Genomic DNA, 22,053 nt, shown 5'->3' with positions numbered 1-22,053 from the left:
TACTATTCACTTTACAATTTATTTTGTCCTTATTATTAAAATTTAAAATTTTCAAATTATTTTCATTATTGTAAGCCATTTCCACTATGTGAGTCGAACACGAGACACGGTTTCTAACCAAGTGGACCGGAGTCTGAGGCTGGTAGGCCGAATGGGTTGCGACTCTAATTACTGGGCCCAACCATTTTTTTCTGACCGATTAAAACACCCAACCAAAGTTTTGGGTCAGGGAAATTACAAATCTGTCCCGCTATATACAGTTGAAACCAGTATACAAAAGCTTCAGGCGTGCGCGTCTGTATCTGTCGTTTTAGTGCATTTCCAGTACAACCATGGCTTCTTCCACCTCTACTCCGCGCGAAGAAGATTCGGTAAACCAATTTTTTATTCTATTCATTTCCTTTACAATACATAAACATACATATATACATATATATATATATATCTGTGTGTGTATGTATGTGTGTTTCTTCTGTTTTAATTCAATCCATATTATTGTGTGTTTGGCTTCTGGGCAAATTAGGAGTGGAACTTGGAGCATCTTGAAATTTTTATTCCTAATGCTTGAATTCCAATTTTTAGTTGCTTTCCTGAATTGGGTCGGAAATTGTTATTGTAGAAATGCGGATTATGTGATTATTTAGTGCTTTTATTTCAATTGTTGCCTAATATTTGTCTGGAGCTTATGGCTTGGTTCTTGTTATCTGATAGGTTTTGGTACAGAAGAATTTGTTTGTGAGGACATTGACATTGAACCGGCCTCGGCAACTGAATGCCCTTAACTTTGATATGGTATTTCCCTATCATGAATTTTACTGCTTTAGTTGAAATTTTGAGACCTAACTCTTTTTTCCGGTTTTTGTCTTGTGTCTATGTTTTATGATTGATGTTTTGTGTTCTGTGTTATTTTTTATTCATAACTCAACTTTCTTGAATTTAAATTTGGAATTAGATTATAAATTTTCAACGATAAGATTTTAGCAGAAGGCATACCCTCTCATTTTTTTCTTAATTTTTTTTTAAGAAGGTATATGCTTTTCTAAGAATCATATCAGCCTTGAAGATCCCATAGAGGTATCATGTAGAAAATAAACAGAATCTCGAACATTGTTTATCCTCAGTCTTTTGTTGCCTGCATCATCTTTTAAATGACTGTTAGATTATTAAATTAAGCTGCTTCATACTATGCCGTGTCTATAACTTTTTCATGTAGCCATATTATCTACTTAACTATGATTAATATGGGTTCTGGTGAAACAAGATTATAATGTTTCTCATTTCTTGTTCCTTTTTTGGGTAGATTTCTCGTCTGTTGGAACTTTTCCTTGCCTATGAGGATGATGCTAATGTCAAGTTGGTAATTGTCAAGGTACGCTTCTTCCATGCTCTAGTTTTATGTATTGTATTTAAACTTTATCAATGAGGAACGAGAAAGAAGTCCAGTAATGCTGTCTTAGCATGAAGTTACTATGCATATGCAGTTGGATGTTTGTAAGTTTCTAACCATTTAATTTATCTCTCTTTTTGACAAAGCTGTGGTGCTTACATTTGCTTTTGAGTTCTGTTTATAAATATTAGCATCAAAGTGTTTGGCTTGATGTTGCGAACCTATAATCCTGTTGATGTAAAGCCATCTTTCGATTCTGTTGTGTCTTCTCCAAGAAAAAGGAATTTTAAGTTTATTTGGCGCACATGTTTCATACCACTTGTTTCCCCTAATTCATCTTGACCATTTTCCTTAAAAATGGTTGGGAGCAAAATAAGTTTTACAGTCTCTTGCATTAAATTTAAACCAAAGCCAGCTTGGTATTCTCTTTCATTTTCCGCTGTTTCAACTGGCTTGCTTAATGGCAATCTAAAAGGTTGATGATTTGATTACAGTTTATTATGGTGTATAGTGGATCATCTGGGATAGAGGCTGGGCTTTTATCCACTAAAACTTTGATTGAAATAATTCTTGAACGTTCATACTCCTGTTTTCAGCTAGACAGTGAAAGTAAAACATTGTGACAGGTGCAACTTGTTTGTATTTTTGTAGGGGAAAGGAAGAGCTTTTTGTGCTGGTGGAGATGTAGCGGCTGTGGTTCGTCAGATTAATGAAGGCATAACTGCTTTTTTGTCACCTGTCTTTTCTTTTTCTATTTTTATTGAGCGTATATACTGATCATTAACATCAAGTACTGAGCTATATCATCAATTTAGGTGCAAGTTTCATTTAACTGTTATTAAATTTTCAACTAGTGTCCATTCCCCCTTTCTGCTATGCTGTGTATCTATTTATAGTATGCAATAAATTACTTTCAACCTGAGATCACCCTGTTGTATAACTTAGGAAATTGGAGATTAGCTGCTCATTTTTTTCAGAAGGAGTTTACCTTGAATTATTTGCTGGCAACGTACAGCAAACCCCAGGTGACCCAGTTGATTTGTTAATTTCTGTTTTCATATTAAAACTTATTGAGTTTTGGTATCAGAGGTATTCGTTCTAGGTCAATATAGCTTTATTTGGAAAAATATATTTTACTTACTATTATCATGACATCATTGAAGGTTTCAATTCTGGACGGAATTGTTATGGGAGGTGGGGCTGGTGCTTCAATACATGGAATATTTCGTGTTGCAACGGAGAATTCGGTATGTCTCACTTTATTTCAGGTCTCAAGTTGGGAGTAATTTGGGGTGCATCCTTTTGATTTGAACTATTTATGAATTGCATATTTTCCTATTTTCTCTATTTTCCCTCTTTGTTTTGAACTATGGGAAGTTAATTTCTGCTTATATTATTCATAGTAGAATATGACTGAATTACCCACGATAATTCTGAGTGTCCTATATCCAAAATTTCAATGCTATATCTGTAAGTATTGCAGTTAATTGTCCGTTGTGAGATACTAGTTATTTTGTCACTTCAATATCTTGAAAATAATCTCATTACTTTTCATTGTACATCAGTAATAATTTTGTTGCTTTATATGGACCCTAGTGGGATAGGGCTTGGTTGTTGTTGTTGTATATGGTGTTATGGACCCCAAGGTTTCTGTGAGTACATTGAAAATCTGTAAGTTTGAGTTAACCTGATCAAGTAATGAAAACATAGCCTTTCTATTACCCTAGAAAATGTATAAAAACACATTCTGCGTCAAGGCCAAAGTCCACGGGCTTTGAGAATAATATAAGCCTATAAGGCGAATGCTGAGATTTTGTTGAAAAATATTTATGGCATATATTGCACTTACCAGAGATTAAAATGTAGCATTTCTTTATATTTATGGAGAGCTAAGATGCTGTGAGCTAAATGGGGGACTTGTAAAGAACAAGCACGCAAGGAAGGTACATAAGTTCCCATTTTTATACCAGGCCAAGGGATGCATGAAATCCCAAGCTTTGTATATGATATTAGATTATGGTTTGACCGTTCTATTGGGAAAGAAGAGGGCTCTGTTGTTTTATATATGGAAAAGCTAGTAATCTGCTTAGTGTGTTATTTGTGCATAATTGCATCGCTGTTGGTATCCAACAGATGGTCGAGATTTTTAACTGCGTTTGGGGAGACCAATTGCAAAGATATCTGTCTTTGTAGTAACAACTTTAATTCCTTGTATTTCTGATTAATCTTTTGCAGGTTTTTGCAATGCCCGAAACTGCTTTGGGACTTTTTCCGGATGTAGGTGCCTCTTATTACTTGTCCAGACTTCCTGGATTCTTTGGTAATATCTGTTATGTCTCTGGTTTGCATATTTGTTTGACTTCAGTAAATAATTTATTTTTTTTCCTGTACTGTCTTTTGTATGAAGTAGTGGCAACTATGACATGTACTCCTCTTCTTTACTATCTTTTGTACTCAATTATTGATTGCCCCTTCTCCAATATGTGCACTGCAGGAGAATATGTTGGTCTTACAGGTACCAGATTGGATGGTGCTGAAATGCTTGCTTGTGGTCTTGCTACACATTTTGTTCCATCAACAGTATGCCACCTCTTATTGTCATCATATTTTATCTATTCTAATGGGCCTAATTGAAAATTAACAAGAAGATGACCTGGTTGGTTAAGGAGTTATGCTGGTTGAGAATCATAACAAGTAGCAGCATGTTAAACTTGAGTGCTTATTCTGTGTTTGCTTTATTGACAGAGATTGTCTTTGTTAGAAGAAGCTTTAAACAAAGTTGATTCAAGTGATTTTGCCAATATTCAAGCTATTATAGATAAATACTCGCAGAGTCCAGCTCTGAAAAAGAAAAGTGCTTATTTCCGGTTAGTATTTCTTTTCCTTTTTCTTTAACTACTACTTTTAGGATTTTTTTTTTTCTTTTTTTTTTTTTTTTTTTTTTTTTTGTGATTTTTTTTTCCTTTTAACGGACTGAAATTCTCATGCACCAGTTGCTTTGAACTTTCCCTTAAATGTATTCACTGTTCTGTGTGATCTTATTTTGCTTCCAATGGAATATCCAGTGGTACACACAAGATTTTATAACAATTTGGATCCTCATAGTGGAAGTGTGAACTCTATAAAACCTAGGACACCAACTACATTACTTAGTTCAGCAAAATATTCGTTGTTTTAATGGTTGAAGCACAGCAAACAGTTAAATGTTTAAGTTGCTACACACTTAGAAGTTTCTAGAGGTAAAATTGGTGACGTTAAGGAGAGTAGCTACATCTTTCTGCATTTATCAAGTTTAACAAATCCATTGCATAGTCCAGAAATTGATGTGTCTATTAGCTTAACTAGACCCATCATTTGTTGAACCAGTTATATATTATCAAAAATGAAAAGCTGGGAGTATTTATTTGTAATGTTTGAGCTGTTTTGAATACAGGATGGACATTATAGACAAGTGCTTTTCTAGAAGAACTGTAGAAGAAATTTTATCTGCCCTTGTAAGTTGATTTGAATTTAAAATATTGGAAGGCCTGGTTTGATGTTCTCTGAGTTTTACATCTTTGGAAAGTTTAATACTCTTTTGGCTCGGTACTTAAATAGTTTTTGTTTAGTGTTATACTCGTAGACTAAACATGTATATTTACTTAACCATACCTATGATTTGCTATTGAAGGAGGATGAGGAGGCTAAAAACAGGGCGGATGATTGGTTAACTTCAACAGTTCAAGCGCTAAAGAAGGCATCACCAATGAGTTTGAAGATTTCTTTGAGATCAGTATGTCTACTGCAGGCCTTAAAGTTGCAGTTAGTTAATTCTAGCATATCAAAATTATATATCGAATTTGTGTATGAATCTGGTATGATATTAGATTGTTTTTTTCTCCTTATATCAGGCAAGAAAAGTATTGCTTGTTATGCACAGGACAGATGGGATAGGGTTCCATAACTATATTCTAAAAATATAAATTCATGCTTCGTCGTAAATTGTATATAGTAAGGTGAAATATAAAGTTAAGCTTTGAAGGGAGTAAGGTGAAATTCAATATAGTAAGGTAAAATATAAAGTTATGGCTCACATGAACATGTAATCTCACGGTTATGAAAGGCAAAAAAATATGTACTTGCAAGTTAGGTATTTCTTTTCATTTTCTCTCAGCAGAAAATGAGGTATTTGTATTCCGCACAAATATCATCTAAGGCTAAAGCTTGGAATTGAAGTTGTATAATATGCTCAGGACAAACATCGAGACACATTGCGCTGTATGAGATTGAATTGCAAAATTTTTGGGCTTGGTATTAATGTGTTCCCTTCAATTTTAGATTAGAGAAGGAAGGCTTCAGGGAGTTGGTCAGTGCCTTGTTTGTGAATATAGAATGGTTTCGCATGTGGTGAAAGGAGAAGTCAGCAAGGACTTCAGAGAGGTTAGCTTGTCCACATAGCTTATCCACGTTTTTTTTGTTTTTTCGGGTGACTTAAGCTTTGCTTCTAATTGCAGGGTTGCAGAGCTTTATTGTTGGACAAGGACAAGAACCCAAAGGTAAATGACATTTTTTTACTTTTCTCTTGAAAGATCATCCGTGTAAATAATCAACAAATAGTGAAAGTGGATCATCATCTAATTATAATCAACAAATATATTTAAACATTTTAAATTTAACTTGTTTTCTGTTATCCTTTATTCGAAACCTAAAACATGGAACGTTTAAATCATGTACCACATTGATGGTTGTGCTACCACAAAGTGACCCTTGTCTTATAATGAGGGCTTGCTTTTGTCAACATAACTTATGTGTGTAAAGAAATTATCTCAGCTGCTCATCCAGACTTTTTCAAGTTCGGACGCGTAGTCATTGAAACGCCTTATATATTTTTCTCTAAGGCCAACTGGACAAATAATTTTGGGTGTAGAATCCCTTTTATGTACTTACACGAGCGCGCGCACACATATATGTACGTGTTTTTATCATACAAATATGTCTATATCTAAAACTTAGGCTTGAATTTTCGTTGGATTCTTCTCTTGGTTCTTCATGCAGTGGGAGCCTTCTAAATTGGAGCTCGTCACTGACCATATGGTCGAGCGGTACTTCTCTAAGTTGGACGATGAAGGATGGGAAGATTTAAAGCTCCCTGCAAGATCAAACTTGCCTGTAACTGCCATTGCCAAGCTTTAAGTACTACGCCTTTCTACCTTCTCAAACTTGTAACTTGTCAAGGCTATTTGGTTTAAGTTCTTACTTCAGCAGGTACATATATTATCATTGCTCAAGTTCTTGGTAATAAAACCGAATGGCTCGGTACTGGGCATATCTTGTGTCAGCCAAATAAAATAAATCTGTATACGCATGGTTAAAGCCATAGACATAAATTTGCACAATGTATCCGCACGTTTGGATTCGGTCGACAGAGATTGGACTTGCTGAGAAGCTTTCCAACCGGTAACCCCTGATATGCATATTGTTCCAATGCCCTTTAGCAGTTGGTATCAGTCTTCTTTCACCATTCAACTAGACAAAGAAAACATGCACACAACACTTTATTTGTTTTGAGTGTCAATGCATTGATTTTGACTTTGGCCTTTCCAAAACCCCGCTTGTTGCCTACTCTCTTTTTTATTTTTTTATTTTTATTTTTATTTTTATAATACTCGATATATAGAGAAAATTGTAGCAATAGTCTTTCAACTTTAATATGATTGGAGCAATAGTCCTTTGACTAAAAATCTATGATCACTGGTCTCTTAACTCATAAAAAATGTGCAATTATGGTCTCTTTCGTCAACTCTGTTAGAACTTCTATTAAAATGAGTCACATGCCACACAATTAGAGTAACGGTCCTTTAACTTTAATTCAATTGTAGCAATGATCCTTTCAACATGAGTCATTTTGACAGGATTTTGACAAAATTGACGAAAAGGACCATAGCTGCACATTTTGATGAGTTAAGGAACCAATAGTCATGAATTTTTAGTTAGGGGATCATTGCTCCAATTTGATTAAAGTTAAGTGACCATTGCTATAATTTTCTTCAATATATTTACTCTGGGATGGAGAAATTAATTGATATCGAACCTATTATCCACATGATTCAAACTACCAATTAATATATTGTTTTATTCCAAGTGAATAAATTTGGACATCAAGTACAAGAGTAATTACTCCTGTAAACTCAGCTACATGCTCTTTGTATGCTGTTATTGTTATTGGTATTATTTTTGGATTCAACAGAGCACTCACATTCATCAAAAATCCCAAAGAGCATGTAGTTGAATCTAAAATGATTCATGAGATTTGCGTAATATATCACTTTGATCAAATATTCCGTTACAAACCTAAAAGTGAACCCCGCAAGATTGTTTGAAAGTGTCAATTACATCTCCCTCACGTCTATACTTTATGCAATTTCAATACCTTCACTTTTAGAACTTGGGATTTAGCCTTCCAAATAATTAAAAGATAAAGAACAAAAATCTTTCCTCCATTTCAATGGATAACTTTTGCACACAACCTCTTAAGTCGTGGTTATTCAAATTAATTTAATTTGGAGCAGGAGCTGCTTCACTTCGATAGCCCGTTCAAACGAAAACTTATAGCATATATGACTAGTTCATGTATATATATATTTTTTATTTTATTTATTTACCTTTGTTAATATTTTACACTTTTTTTTAATGAGAAAATTTAAAATTACTAAAGACTTTTAAAATGACGGAAATTGAAATAACGAAATTTTATTTCTAAAATTTGTGAATTTTTTTTGTTTGGCTAACTTAAAAGACCAATAAAAATTCAATACGGAATTTGTTATTTTTAAAATCTCACTTGTAGAAGTTTGGAAATGACACCTATTTACTTGGAATTTAAACTTAGGAATTGGAGGTCCCAAATTCCAAGTTTTTTTCATGCGGAAATTCTAAACTTTTATGTTTATGAATTCAAATGATGAAATTGGTGCATGTTAATTTACAAATTCTGACCTTGGTTAAAATTCCAAGTTTATTTTTTTCATCCAAGATTTCAAACATAGTGTAAGGAAAAAGACATAAATAGGAAGGTAAGTTATAGTCAAAATCTGTTGACCAATTGCATTGAAGGGGAGGGATGTAGAAGTGTGGGGAAACTACGCAAAAATTCAATAAAATGTTACAGTTTTACACAGAGTTTTCGTCCACAGGTAAGTGCCACGACCATACATGTCAAATGAGAGGGTGGTTTAAAAATTATTTTATTTTTGACAAAATTACTGTTATTAGTGAACACCACAGGCTCCACATGATGGAAATTAATTTGTTATAAAAACTGCTAGAAAAGTTCTTATTGAATGTTTCTGAAAAATCTAGAAACACTAGTGTAATAATTTAAACGGACGACATGCAATACATCAAAGATTAGGAAAAATCTATATCCATAGTATATTTTGAAACGAATTTGAAATAACTATATGTATACAAGGACTCCTTTGAAATTCAGCGCGTTCACTCTAACAGCCTCCTTTTGCATCATGGTCGACGAGAAAATGGGAATATCGGCTAAAGCCATTAGGAGCAGCTGCTTTACTAATATAAAGTAAAGGCTCTATGCTCCATTCCTTCGAATGACTGTTCGCGTCGAATCTCAAATTGTTTATTGTACAGTTGATATTGTATTATATATTTTATCTTAATTTTAGTTATAATTTATTAGTTATTTTGGTATAATTTTTATATTTTGTTATGTATTTTCAATGTAGGACATTCGAGTTCCTTTTAAGCAAAAAGTGACCAAACTGATGAATTTTGGAGTGATTCCAATTGAATGATGTTCGTGTGTCTTTCAACCAATTTGTATCAAAGTTTCAGATTTTTCTACCCATCAGTTTATTTTTGGCAATGAAATAAAGGAGCAGCGTGCAGTACTGTCAAAGTGATGTTTTGGGTTTATGTGGGCTTTTTGGCGTCCAAGATGATGTCTTTTGGGTTCGAGGTCTTCTGCAATTATGTTCGGGACATCTCAAGTTTTAGCTCTAGCCATTTTGGGCAGGTTTTGTGACCCTGAAGATCCAAAGACGTGGCTGATTTGTGGCTGAGCAGATTTCCCAAAGTTAGAATAGAAATGTATTTCATAGTTATCTTATTCTATTATGTTTCTTAGTTTTTAGAAGACCTTTAATAGGTAGAGTTTTATTTTCTAGTAGTATAAATAAGGCTATTTAGCCATTAGAGAGACAGATGAACGTATTACTTTAGAAGGAGAACGCGCACTACTTTGGAGCTTTTGAGGATTCAAGTTTATTTTCAAGTTGTTTTCTGTCTATGTTTTTAATAATATTTTATTTTATGATTATTCGTAACTAATTTCGTTTGCTAGGGTGAGGCCACGAGCCTTAGCAAGAATATGTAGTCTCTTTTCAATTTACTTGTGATATTATGCATGCAGGTTTTGAATTATTAATCACCTGTTTAAACTATCTAATTGTCTTGATGATTGGCCACCATTAGGATATTTAGAAAAGTAATTTGATGTACTTTTGGAGGAGGGCTATCCTTGAAATTGGCGCTGCTTCTTGTGATTAATATGTGTAACTTTTTAAGATGGACAACACGTCTTAAGGGTTGTATGATTTTTCAAAAGGTTTTTACAAAACTTAATGAGTCTTGCATGTTCACATTCGATCTAGACACCACGGACGGGTTGCATATTAGATATACGTTTTATGTTGAAGGTTTCAAGTAGGATATATATTAGGAAAACCTAACCTTCAAATATACATGTGTAATTCATAGGTAGTTGGAAGAACTACGTAGGATTGTTAAGATGACGGCAAAACCCTAATGCTCAAATTTATTTTCAAAACTATTTTCTTTTGTTTTTTTGTACTTTCTCAATTTATTTAATTGTTTTTAATTAAATTCATTTTTAATATTTTAGGTCATAAAATCACCCTTTTTCCAAACTTTGTTTTCAAATAATTAATTAAGATTTGGTTTTAACATAAATTATTCATTCGCTTCCTTCCCTCGTAGTGTGCGGCGGAGTGCTCTTTCTCAAGGCTCACTGCTTGCTTCTTATGACACTCATCACCATCAGGCTCAAGTGCTAGCTCAAAGTAGGAACCGTCCCCGCACATCCAAATCGAGTGATCTTGCTAAACCCTTCGTTGCGCCCCCTTGCTTGATCTGCTATACTACGATAACCTTGTATTCTTGCAAGTGTTTTTAAGTGTTTTTATCATTACTTTGATAGGTGGTAAAAATCTTATCACACTCCCTAAATAAGGTTCTTTTCACCTTTCATTCATGTTGTACGCAAATCGGTCATTGAAGAGTACTTATACTTAAAAAAAAAAAAAAAAAACAAAAAAAAAAAAAAAGGCATAATAATAATAATAATGAAAGACGAAACATAAATTTGGATCAAGTAATTAAGTCATCTGGGGGACTTGTTTAATAATAAGAAAAAGTAATATCATGTAAATATAATGAAATAAGATTTGATTCTATTCATGTGGCTTCCATAAAAATTTCATTCCAAAAAGAAAAAAGTTCATTTTTCTTTCCTATTCAATCATCTTGTCGAAATCTTTACATACATGAATTGCGATAGTATAGACAAATTTTACCTTCCCTTATAATATGTTACCTAACTAAGTTCCTAGTTTTGGAATCACTCATCCATGGCTCTAATATCATTCTGTTTGAGCTGCAACACAATTATGCAGGAAACCTGTATTACTTGATCTCTCCGTCCAGAAAGGGTAAATGTAGAACAAATTAAACTCCTAATCAAGCTGGTAGCTGAGGTCTTGGACCTCTAGGTTGGTCGGACACGCTAAAACTTTACTTAATTATAGCATTCACACACAGAGACACTCATTCACTACGACCACCGCTCCTACCAAAATTTTAAAAATAAAGATCCGGCATAGGCAAGGATTTCACCATCTTTCCAGATCACTACCAATCAATAATTTTTATTTTATTCAGGGGTGGTTCTATTCATACATTCATTTTTATCTTTTACATATTTCATGTTAATTTATGTCTTTGATCTTCTTCAATTCATTTGATACGATGACCATTGAGATGAGTGTATAGAAGGTAAAACGAGGTGTACCAATAACAGTTTTGAGAGTAAATTCCACATCAGAAAAGGTAGAACCTTACATGTTCTTATAAGAGATGACTACTTTCCATATTATCAATTAGTTTTATCGTGAAACTCCAACTTTCTTCATCACCCTTATTTATACGAGTAATTGTTATCAGACAGTAAATTTCTATTTACCACTTTTTAAGTTTTGTAATTTGGAAGGTCAAATCCTCATTTGGCTCTACATGTAATCAACCAAGAATAATGCAGTTGATTGAAACATCCAATAGTGCATCTCGGATCGTAGTTTGATAATTAGGCTTAAGGTTGAAGAATCATTGTTTTAATTAAACTTTTTAATATTTACTACGATAAACCTACCACGATAAAGTCCGACAACCATAATGCGGCCAAGTACTATTAATTAACTATCGAACTCAATACCTATAAACATAAAACTCAAATCCTATGTGAGTTAAACTGAAATATACTCCAATCAAGTAGAAACAATTAGCAGGAGATAAAATGAAACCAAGAGAGAGGTGAAAGGAATTTAGAAAAGCATATCTAATAGCACATGCAGTTCCAACGACGATCAACACAAAATAAAGTACTATTATCACCACTGGACCAATATCCAAAGAATAATACTAAAGAGACTAAATTTTGTCAACTAAATGACATAAGAGTTGATTAACGAGCTTATTTTTTATTGGTGATACATCATTTAGTCTGCAAATTTAGTCTACAAATTTAATCTACCTAGCATTACCCATATCCAATCATATAAAAATCTAAATCATTAATCAGACTTTTCCAATACTAAGTGCCAGTTCAAATTTAATAAAGAAAACTAATTGTATCTTGCTCTGTGTTTGAAAAATTAACACAAAAATTGAAAAAAATAAATAAATAAAAAAAAAAAAAAAAAGAACCCTAATTAGAGAGAATCATTCACAAATCCAAATAATCCTTCAAATCCCAAGGGAAACATGGATATCGTTTCCATGAATTTCCATGCATCTTGAAGATCTTCACCACCTTATCCTTTGTAGAAGATCCGCTATCCATCTGCAACAATGCCAGAAGCTTCTTCACCGATCCACAAATCAACATTTCCTCCAACACCCTCTCCGTCGGATGAAAGTTACAAATCAACCATATGATCTTCACCCCTATCTTGGTGGCAGCATTAGAAACATACAACATCTTTTTTGAAACTGCAACAATGCCCATACTATGTTCCACCAAGGCCTGCCTTCCCTCAGCACATTCACATAACGACTTTATCACTTGCAACATTTTTTCACATTTGGATCGGTTGGAGTCTGGCAGTAGCTCTATAAGGACACAAACTGCGCCTGCTTCAATTGCCCTCAACTTGTTTTTCTTTGATGCTCTTAATATTTCTATCAAGACTTTCAAGGCACATGAACTTGCTTTGCTACAAATTTCATCCGAAACAAGCTCCAACAAGGATTTAAAAAAATCTATACCTTGATCTTGTATCACGAAGCTCCAATCATATTCAGTTTTCACCATCTTCTCGAATATGGTAATGGTATGGAGCCGTGCCTCAGTGCTTCCTCGCTGAAGCATGACAGTCATCGATCTGGCTGATTCTTGCTTCGATAACAATTTAAATGTTTTCCCTTCTCCCGATATTGGAAGTTGGTGAAGAATACAAAGAGCCTCCTCACTAGCCCTAAACGTTGTGAAATCCGAGCTCTCCAAGAGAATTTGATCAAGAATTTGGACAAGAACTTCGACCCCGTTAGATCGAATAAAATCATTTTTCATCTCATCATCTATCTCGATGATGGAACGAAGTTTCTTTATCGAATTTACCTTGAATGGGGATGACATGATTGTGTTGAGGAGCGCTTGAATTTCTTCATGCTTAGCTGAAGGCCTTGGTGTAGATGATATTGAGCAAATAACATTTTTCGCATCCTCTTCGGTTTGCCATGCAATAATGAGCCTCTTGAGGGTGAGGTTCGGGATCATGTCAAAATTCTCAAGGCTTTGCATTGTAGCTGGGCATGTTTTCTTCTTGTAGGAGAAGAACCATTTCTCTATGTTGTTGCGTTCATAGGTGACGCCGGTGGAGATGGTGATGGGGTCTTTCATGAGCTCCATAGAAATGGGACATCTGAAATGGTATGGAGCAAAGTCGTGATCTGAACGTGTGTTTTTCTCTGACATCTCAAGATCCTCCATAGCAAAATCAAAGAGAAGTTGAGGGGGCTATGACTTATGAGATCAACAATATCAAGCTCTCGTCTCATACATATGAAGTGAGAGGGGAGGAGGGTGTGAAAGCCCAATAAAGGGAAAAATTCAAAGTCAGTATATGGATATGCATTTAATTAGTAGCTAACATTAAATCTACAAGTAAGCACAGGAGGAAAGTTTCTTTGTTTTGATTTTTTAATTTTCTAATTTTTTAATTTTTAATTTAAGTCTAATATTAAGTACCATGAGTCTACCATAATTGTGGTGATATTCCTATCTGACCCATTTCTTTTGTTATTTTGCATTCTTATATAAAAAAAAAAATCTAATATATATGTGATATCCACCGCTGGAAGAAACGCTGCTGCATGGTAATACATGGTAAGTAGCTTGACCCAAAACATAAAACATGGTAAGAGCACCATTGCGAATTGACGAGTAGTTACCTTGTTCATGCATGTATAGGGTGTTTGACCATGATTAAGATTAACTTCCTTTACAGAAAATTTAAATTAAAAGAAATGGGTTATTAATTAAAAAGGAAAGGAGCATGCCAGTGAAAATTTTTCTGCTTCACAAATATGGCATCAACATATTATTTGAGTACATTTGTTTGCAGGTTAGATGTACACAATGAGGAGCCAATTAATTTACAATAAAATAAATTTTAAGAAAATTCAAATATATACGGTATAAAATCGGCTCATTCCTGGTCGTAACATGAACGGAATCTTTTTTATCTTTCCTTCTAGATAATTTGGTTGTGACAGCAATATTATAGTTACTCATTTGGAAATAGGTTTCATTTTATCCAATGAATTTAGATTTTGTTGAGAGTGAATCTTATATCGGAAAATTAAAATGTACAATCTAAAATATTTACCACGTAATATACTATGAGTCGACTTGATTGATATGTTTAACTTCTAGAGTAAATTTATTAAATACAAATACAAGTTATAATTTCAGTGAAATTGTTACACGATGATAGTGTTTTGAGTACACCTAAAAATATCTCCTAATAGAAATTAAAACTTGATTATTTGAATTCAAAGCTCATCTGAAGATCAGGGATCCTTTTATTGATAACATAGGGTATAGGGCAAAGGGCATTGGGAAGATTATAAAAAAATTGGTGTGTGAAAACAGAATATACATGAATATATGTACAAGATTTCAACCTATAGAAGACCGTTTCGGGAGTTGACTTTCGAAAGGTTGGCTATATTACCACATACATAATACATCTACATCATGCGCTGCGCGCGCAAGACATGTATGGCTTGAGTCTCCAGTTTTCTAATTTTTCTTTTTCTTTTTCTAAAAGGTGGAGAGTTTTCAACTATATCTATGAATTTTCCACATGTTTCAAATCATACTCACAAAATACAGGGCGAATACTACGAGGCCAACATATTAATAACTTGTAGATATCAACCGTTGAGCTGCCTGCTGACAATGATATACCATCTACCTCTCTCCAGGTGAAAATCGGATCCAAGACAATAAAAAATTTGGAGTTTAATCAGCCATGTTTGACAGAATAATAGAAATATAGATTTGATGATCAAGCTAGTTTGACAAACATCATTGTTTTTGTTTAATCTGTCCAATAGTACATGGTATGCAAAAGAGAGCTACATGTAACAGCCCGTCCCGAGAATTTTAAAAACGTACGCGTGAAAAGACAGTTTTGCCCCTAGTGCGGTTTCTTTACGTTTTGTGGTTATTTTTGGTTGGTTGTTGGCTGATGGTGGACCACACATTCCCCTCACCCTTTGTCCCTATCCCTGCACCCTATCCCGAGTTCCCATTCCTTTCCCATTTTCTTTGAAACGTACAGACACACCCACACACCCATCAAACCTTCACAGATTGAAGAAACCAAGCACATATCCATGCTCGTGAGGCTCGTAGGAGTCCAACCATACCCATTTCAGGTAAGAATACCTTCGTTTTCACGTCGAACTCACGATGCCCGATTTTGGTACTGTTCATGCACACGTGATTTCTCACGTTTTTGGGAATTTCAAGCTTGTAGGAAGCTTGGTGAGGTCCCTAGGAGGCTCGGGGTGGTTCGTTTGAAGGTTTTGGACGTCGGGATCACGAGTTTCGAGGTTGGCCGGAGTTGGGGTGATTTTGCAGGTGAGATTTCGTGGATTTTAGCACTTGAAAGTGGTATGATTGTGTTCCTCTCATTGTAAGCTTCATTTTGGTACCAATTTTGTGAAATTTGGTTGAAAAACGAAGAAGATAGGACGATTTAAAAAAATTCCCAGTCGCCGGCGCCGGAGGCTCGCCGGAGAAGATGAAGGAATATTCCGTCAGATTTGACGGAATATTCCTGACGCCGTTAACGGAATCTGTTAGGGATAACGGAATATTCCTGACGGCGTCAACTAACGCCGTCAGCGTGCCAGGCACGTGCCTGCGCGTGGCCGGCGCGTGGGGGCGCGTGCGACGGTGAAAAATTATTTTAAAAATATAGGGATGTTCCTGAGGTTAAGTAGATCACATTGGTGTATTTATACACCCCATTTGAGCATTGTATGAGAAGTTATTTCTAAAGGTTGGTTATGTGCTTTAAAATTAATGTTTTTGTAGTTGTTTCGCATATAGGTGATACCTATCCCGAGGACGAGCGTGGTCACTCGAGGCAGGGGGCTACGACCCTTCCACGTACCAGTGAGTGGGCTTTTGGTTTTCCGTATATACCTATATACTTATATTTTCCCAGAAATTCATTTAAAATGTTTATTCATTATATGCCATGCATTATATTACCGTTGTTTATGCATCGTTAGTTGCATTCATTTATATGCATATTTGGTGCTGCAGACGCACAGGTAAGTGCCAGGTGAGTTGTGATTATGTTTACTTTCAGTAGTGATTTGAGATGCATTGAGAGCTCATAACCTGCACCTCCGGTGTTAGTGCTCCCGCCCAGAGTTGGGCACAGTCCTTCACGTGATGTTCACCTCCCGCACCACACGCTCAGCTTGGATCCAAGTTAGGTGCACAGTCCTGTCGTACATACCACTTTAGGTGGTTCCGACTTGTAGGTGACCCGCGATTATTCGCCCAGCCTTCACGTGATCGTAGCACTTGAGCGTATATATATGTTACACCAGGCCTGTCGTACAAACCACCTTAGGTGGTTCCGACTCGTGTGCAGGTCTAGTTAGTGAGATTGGGATTTGAGCTCTAGATTCAGCCTTACAGGTCACGTTAGGTGACTCCGGCTGCCAGATTATATGTTATTGATATGATTTTTACCTTAGCACTTGCATTTCATTTTGAGATTTTGGCATGGCATATTCTTGAACATGATTAGTATATATATGTATATCTATTTTCTGGGAAGTATACAGGTTTTACGGCGAGGGGTTAGAACTTATTTATTAAATGGTTTTCGAAAAGTTTTGTTTTTGCCCACTCACGCTTTTGTTTTGCGCCCCTCCAGGTTCTAGTTGACCAGCAGGTTTGGTGGTTTCCTAGAGGACTTTCCCGGCATTTCTGACAGACGATCACCAACGTAGGGCCACCTTCGGGTGTACTGTTGTTGCATCATTTTCTTTTGGACTGCTTTAGGCGTTATGCTCTGAACTTAGCGTCGTACTTACGTTGCACTTATTATCATTTCATGTAAAACCAGTTTTTATTTATTCGTATCACTATTTATATTATTATTTTATTAGCTTCCGCACTGTGCACATGGCTACGTCACTTCCACGTGACGGCCAACATGCCCTAATCTCGATCGGGGTGTGTCAGTTTGGTATCAGAGCCTAGGTTTGGCAGTCATGTGCTTTTGTGAGTATTCTAATGGTTTTGGTGTCTTCTGTCAGAATTATGCCGCCTCGTCGGGAACCACGTCGCTCTGCTGAGCCTAGTTTCCCCGATATTGCTCAGCTGGGGGAAGCTATTGCTACAGCTATTCAGTCGGCGATCCGCCCTCCCTAGAGGACTCCTCTGGAGACTATGTATAATTTGAAATTGGATAAGTTCGAAGGTAATGAGGGTCATGAGGGTGCAGAGCGATGGTTAGAGTATATTGAGAAGACTTTTCGTGTTTTGCACAGTCAGGGGAATGTCCCAGTGGAGAAGTGGGTTGAGACGACATCGTGATTTTTGGGTAAGGAGTCTGCAGCCTGGTGGGAGCAGGAACTCCGTCGTTTGACTCCAGCTGAGAGGACTGATTGGGATGTTTTCCAAAAGTTGTTCAGGAGAAGGTTTGTGCCTCATGAGTACATTGATCGTAAGAAGCAGGAGTTCACTGAACTGAGACAGGGGAAGATGACGGCGAATGAGTACTATCGGAGGTTCACTGATTATCTCGCTATCATCCAGATGTTGCTGGTAATCCGGCGGAGATGCTTTGTCGTTTCCGCTTAGGTACTAAGAAGAAGTGGCGTTCGATGACGACCACCACCCACTGTGATACCTACCAGGAGTTCGATGAGATTTTGTTGAGGATTGAGGATTTAGAGAACATGCCGAGAGAGAGTGAGGAGGAAGAGAAGGATGGTAATCAGAAGAAAGATGATAAGGGTATAGGTCAGGCGTCGCTCGGGCCCCGTAGGACACAGAACTTCAAGAGGGGTGGTACTAGTTCGAGCTCTTCTAGCAGTGGTTTTAGCGCCACTGGTCAGGGACGTGGAGGTAGGTTTGCTGGTGGTGCTAGAGGGCAGAGACAGGGTGATAGTGGTAAAGGCAGGGCCCCAGTTTGTCGTAGGTGTAATAACCGGCATTTTGGTGAGTGTAGGCGTGGTAATAGTGGTTGTTTTATGTGTGGGCAGTTGGGACATCGGGCTGCAAATTGTCCCCAGAGTCAGCAGCAGAAGCCGCAGCAGACTTTCTTGCCTCCACCTGCACCGATTCAGCAGATTTAGGGTCCGGGTAGTTATGGACAGGCAGGTCGAGGTGGTGCCTACCACTATCAGGGCGATGCTGTTCCTTATGCCCCGGGACAATATCAGTATCCCCAGGACCCATATTCCCAGGGTGGTTATCCTCCGTATTCTGGCGGCTATATGCCGTATCCTTCAGCTTCAGCCGGCGGTTCTCAGTGGTTTCAGGGAGGACAGTTCTAGCAGGGAGAGATTGGTACAAGTAGTGCGGGGTCTTCGAGGCAGTCTGGTCAGCCCAGTCAGGGGCGTCGCACTCAAAGTCGTGGTGGCCAGACGAGCAGAGGTCGAGGTGGACGACAGCAGACCCAGGGGCGTATTCATAATATTTCTCAACAGGATGCTCAGAATAATCCGGATTTGATCATGGGTACGTTAAATATCCTTGGTTATTTTGCTAGAGTATTAATTGATTGTGGTGCTACACATTCTGTGATTTCTCATACATTTGCTCAAGTGACGCAACCTCACCCCATACCTCTAGGGTATGATTTAGAGTTCACTATGCCTAGAGGGGAGAAATGTATTGTAGATCATGTGTACCTAGGATGTCCAGTGATAGTAGAGGATGTGGTTATGCCAGCTGATCTTATCCCGTTAGATATTGTTGACTTTGATGTGATTCTGGGCACGGATTGGTTGCATTTCAATCGTGCCAATATTGATTGTTACGGGAAAATAGTTACGTTCCATCGTCCTGGACTACCTGTGGTTACTTTTGTGGGCGAGCAGAGTGGGGTGAGACATGGTGTTATTTCGGCTTTGCGAGCGAAAAGGTTGTTGTCTAAAGGTTGCCAGGGGTACTTAGCTCATGTGGTGTTGGATAAGGCTGCTCCAAGTAGAGTTGAGGATGTGAGAGTAGTCAGGCACTTTCCCGATGTTTTCCCCGAGGATTTACCTGGTTTACCATCGGACCGAGACGTGGAGTTTACTATCGAGTTGCTTCCAGGTACTAATCTTATTTCCTTGACTCCTTGTCGTATGGCTCCCGCTGAGTTAAGGGAATTGAAAGTTCGGTTGCAGGAACTAGTAGATAAGGGTTTTGTTCAACCTAGTACTTCACCTTGGGGAGCTCCAGTATTATTTGTGAGGAAGAAAGACGGAACTTTGAGGCTATGTATTGATTACAGGCAATTGAATCGGGTGACGATTAAAAACCGTTATCCGTTGCCACATATCGATGATTTGTTTGATCAGCTTCGAGGTGCTTGTGTGTTCTCCAAGATTGACTTGAGGTCAGGATATTATCAGCTGAAGATTAGTAGGGATGACGTTCCTAAGACGGCGTTCAGGACTCGTTATGGTCATTACGAGTTTCTGGTTATGCCATTTGGGTTGACGAATGCACCAGCTGCTTTTATGGATTTGATGAATCGGGTGTTCCAGCCATATTTGGATAAGTTTGTTATTGTTTTCATCGACGACATTTTTGTGTATTCGAAGTCCAAGGCGGAGCATGTTCGACATCTTACTTTGGTGTTGAAAAGGTTGAGGGAACACCAACTGTATGCCAAGTTTAGCAAGTGCCAGTTTTGGTTAGACCAAATTGCGTTTTTGGGGCACATCATTTCAGCTCAGGGTATTTTGGTGGACCCTCAGAAGGTCGCAGCGGTGGAGAAATGGGAGCAACCGCGAACCGTCACAGAGGTGAGGAGTTTCCTTGGTTTAGCAGGGTCGGTTTGTTAAGGATTTTTCTGTGATTGCTTTACGATTGACGAGGTTAACAAGGAAGGACGTTAAATTTGAGTGGGATGATAAGTGTGAGTAGAGTTTCCAGTAGTTAAAGTATTGTCTCACTCACGCACCTGTATTGGCATTCCCGGACGATAGTGGTGATTTCGAGGTTTATAGTGATGCTTCCTTGAATGGTCTGGGATGTGTATTGATGCAGCATGGTAGGGTGATTGCTTATGTTTCATGACAGTTGAAACCCCATGAGTTGAATTACCCTACACATGATTTGGAGTTAGCAGCTATCATTTTTGCGTTGAAGTTATGGAGACATTACCTTTACGGAGAGAAATGTAGGACCTTTACAGATCACAAGAGTCTTCAGTATCTTTTTACGCAAAAAGATCTTAATCTTCGTCAGAGGAGGTGGTTGGAGTTGCTAAGTGATTATGACTGCACGATAAATTATCACCCTGGTCGTGCAAATGTAGTTGCTGACACACTTAGCAGGAAGTCTCAGGGCCGCATTAATGCGTTATATGCGAGTCGCATTCCTCTTTTGGTAGACTTACGCTCTACGGGAGTGAGGTTAGAAGCAGAAGATCGAGATGTGGCTTTACTTGCTAATTTTCAAGTTAGGCCAATTTTGGTCGATCGGGTGCTTAAAGCTCAGGTAGCTGATAGAGAAACCCAGGAATTGATCCAAGCTCGAGATCGAGGAAGGAGGAGAGACCTCAGAGTTCGTGAATCGGATGACATGTTGATGCAGGAAGGTAGAATGTTCGTGCCTAATAATTTGGAATTAAAGAAAGCAATTCTCGATGAAGCACATATCTCGGCTTACGCCATGCATCCTGGAGCTACTAAAATGTATCATACCATTCGACCATTTTATCATTGGCCGGGTATGAAAAGGGAGATAGCTGAGTATGTGAGTAAGTGTGTTGTTTGTCAGCAAGTTAAGGCGGAAAGGAAGAAACCGTTTGGGTTGTTGCAGCCGCTTCCCGTTCCAGAGTGGAAATGGGAAAATATTACTATGGATTTCGTGTACAAGCTTCCGCGTACACATAATGGTTTTGATGGTATTTGGGTGATCGTTGATCGGCTTACTAAGTCGGCACATTTTATTCCAGTAAGGGAGAAGTATTCTTTGGGCCGATTAGCGGAGTTGTTTATCTCGAAGATAGTGAAATACCATGGTGTCCCCGTGAGTATTGTCTCGGATCGTGATCCACGATTTACATCTAAATTTTGGGTAGCATTTCAGGAAGCTTTGGGTATGAGACTACTTTATAGTACATCGTATCATCCTCAGACGGACGGACAGTCAGAGAGGACTATTCAGACCTTGGAGGATATGTTGCGAGCTTCGGTGCTACAGTTTGGTGATGCTTGGCACAAACGGTTGGATTTAATGGAATTTGCCTACAACAACAGCTTTCATTCGAGTATCGGCATGGCACCATTTGAGGCGTTGTATGGTAGACCTTGTCGCACACCGTTGTGTTGGTCAGAGGTCGGAGAAGGAGTCTTAGTGGGTCCAGAGATTGTTGAGGAGACTACTCAAAATATTCGGGTAATTAAGTCTAACCTGAAAGCAGCCCAGGACAGGCAGAAGAGTTTAGCGGATCGGCATGCTACGGACAGAGTGTATGAAGTTGGCGATTGGGTATTTCTGAAGCTTTCACCAGGGAGAGTTGTCGTGCGGTTTGGGAAGAAAGGCAAATTGAGTCCCAGGTACATTGGACCATACATGGTCACAGAGCGAGTTGGTGAGGTAGCTTACA

General features: G+C 37.5%; 2 protein-coding genes across 2 annotated transcripts; one reads left to right on the top strand and one right to left on the bottom strand.

Annotated features, from left to right (window-relative positions):
• Positions 1-253: 253 nt before the first annotated feature.
• LOC137747048 (3-hydroxyisobutyryl-CoA hydrolase 1-like) lies at positions 254-6,804 on the top strand. Its single transcript, XM_068487051.1, has 14 exons — positions 254-371; positions 712-792; positions 1,301-1,369; positions 2,039-2,102; positions 2,333-2,412; positions 2,551-2,634; positions 3,623-3,707; positions 3,882-3,967; positions 4,133-4,254; positions 4,821-4,881; positions 5,058-5,159; positions 5,705-5,806; positions 5,881-5,922; positions 6,422-6,804. Exons 1-14 carry the CDS (start codon positions 333-335, stop codon positions 6,557-6,559), a joined length of 1,155 nt encoding a protein of 384 aa, XP_068343152.1. The 5' UTR covers positions 254-332; the 3' UTR covers positions 6,560-6,804.
• A 5,603-nt stretch (positions 6,805-12,407) lies between these two features.
• On the bottom strand, positions 12,408-13,673 carry LOC137747960 (E3 ubiquitin-protein ligase PUB23-like). The gene has a single exon (XM_068488081.1). The coding sequence runs from the start codon at positions 13,671-13,673 to the stop codon at positions 12,408-12,410; it is 1,266 nt and encodes a 421-aa protein (XP_068344182.1).
• Positions 13,674-22,053: the final 8,380 nt, after the last annotated feature.

Source organism: Pyrus communis, chromosome 10 (assembly GCF_963583255.1).
Source record: "Pyrus communis chromosome 10, drPyrComm1.1, whole genome shotgun sequence".
Lineage (NCBI taxonomy): Eukaryota > Viridiplantae > Streptophyta > Magnoliopsida > Rosales > Rosaceae > Pyrus > Pyrus communis.
Note: the sequence above shows the minus strand (reverse complement) of the source record. Positions and strands in the feature narration are given on the sequence as shown.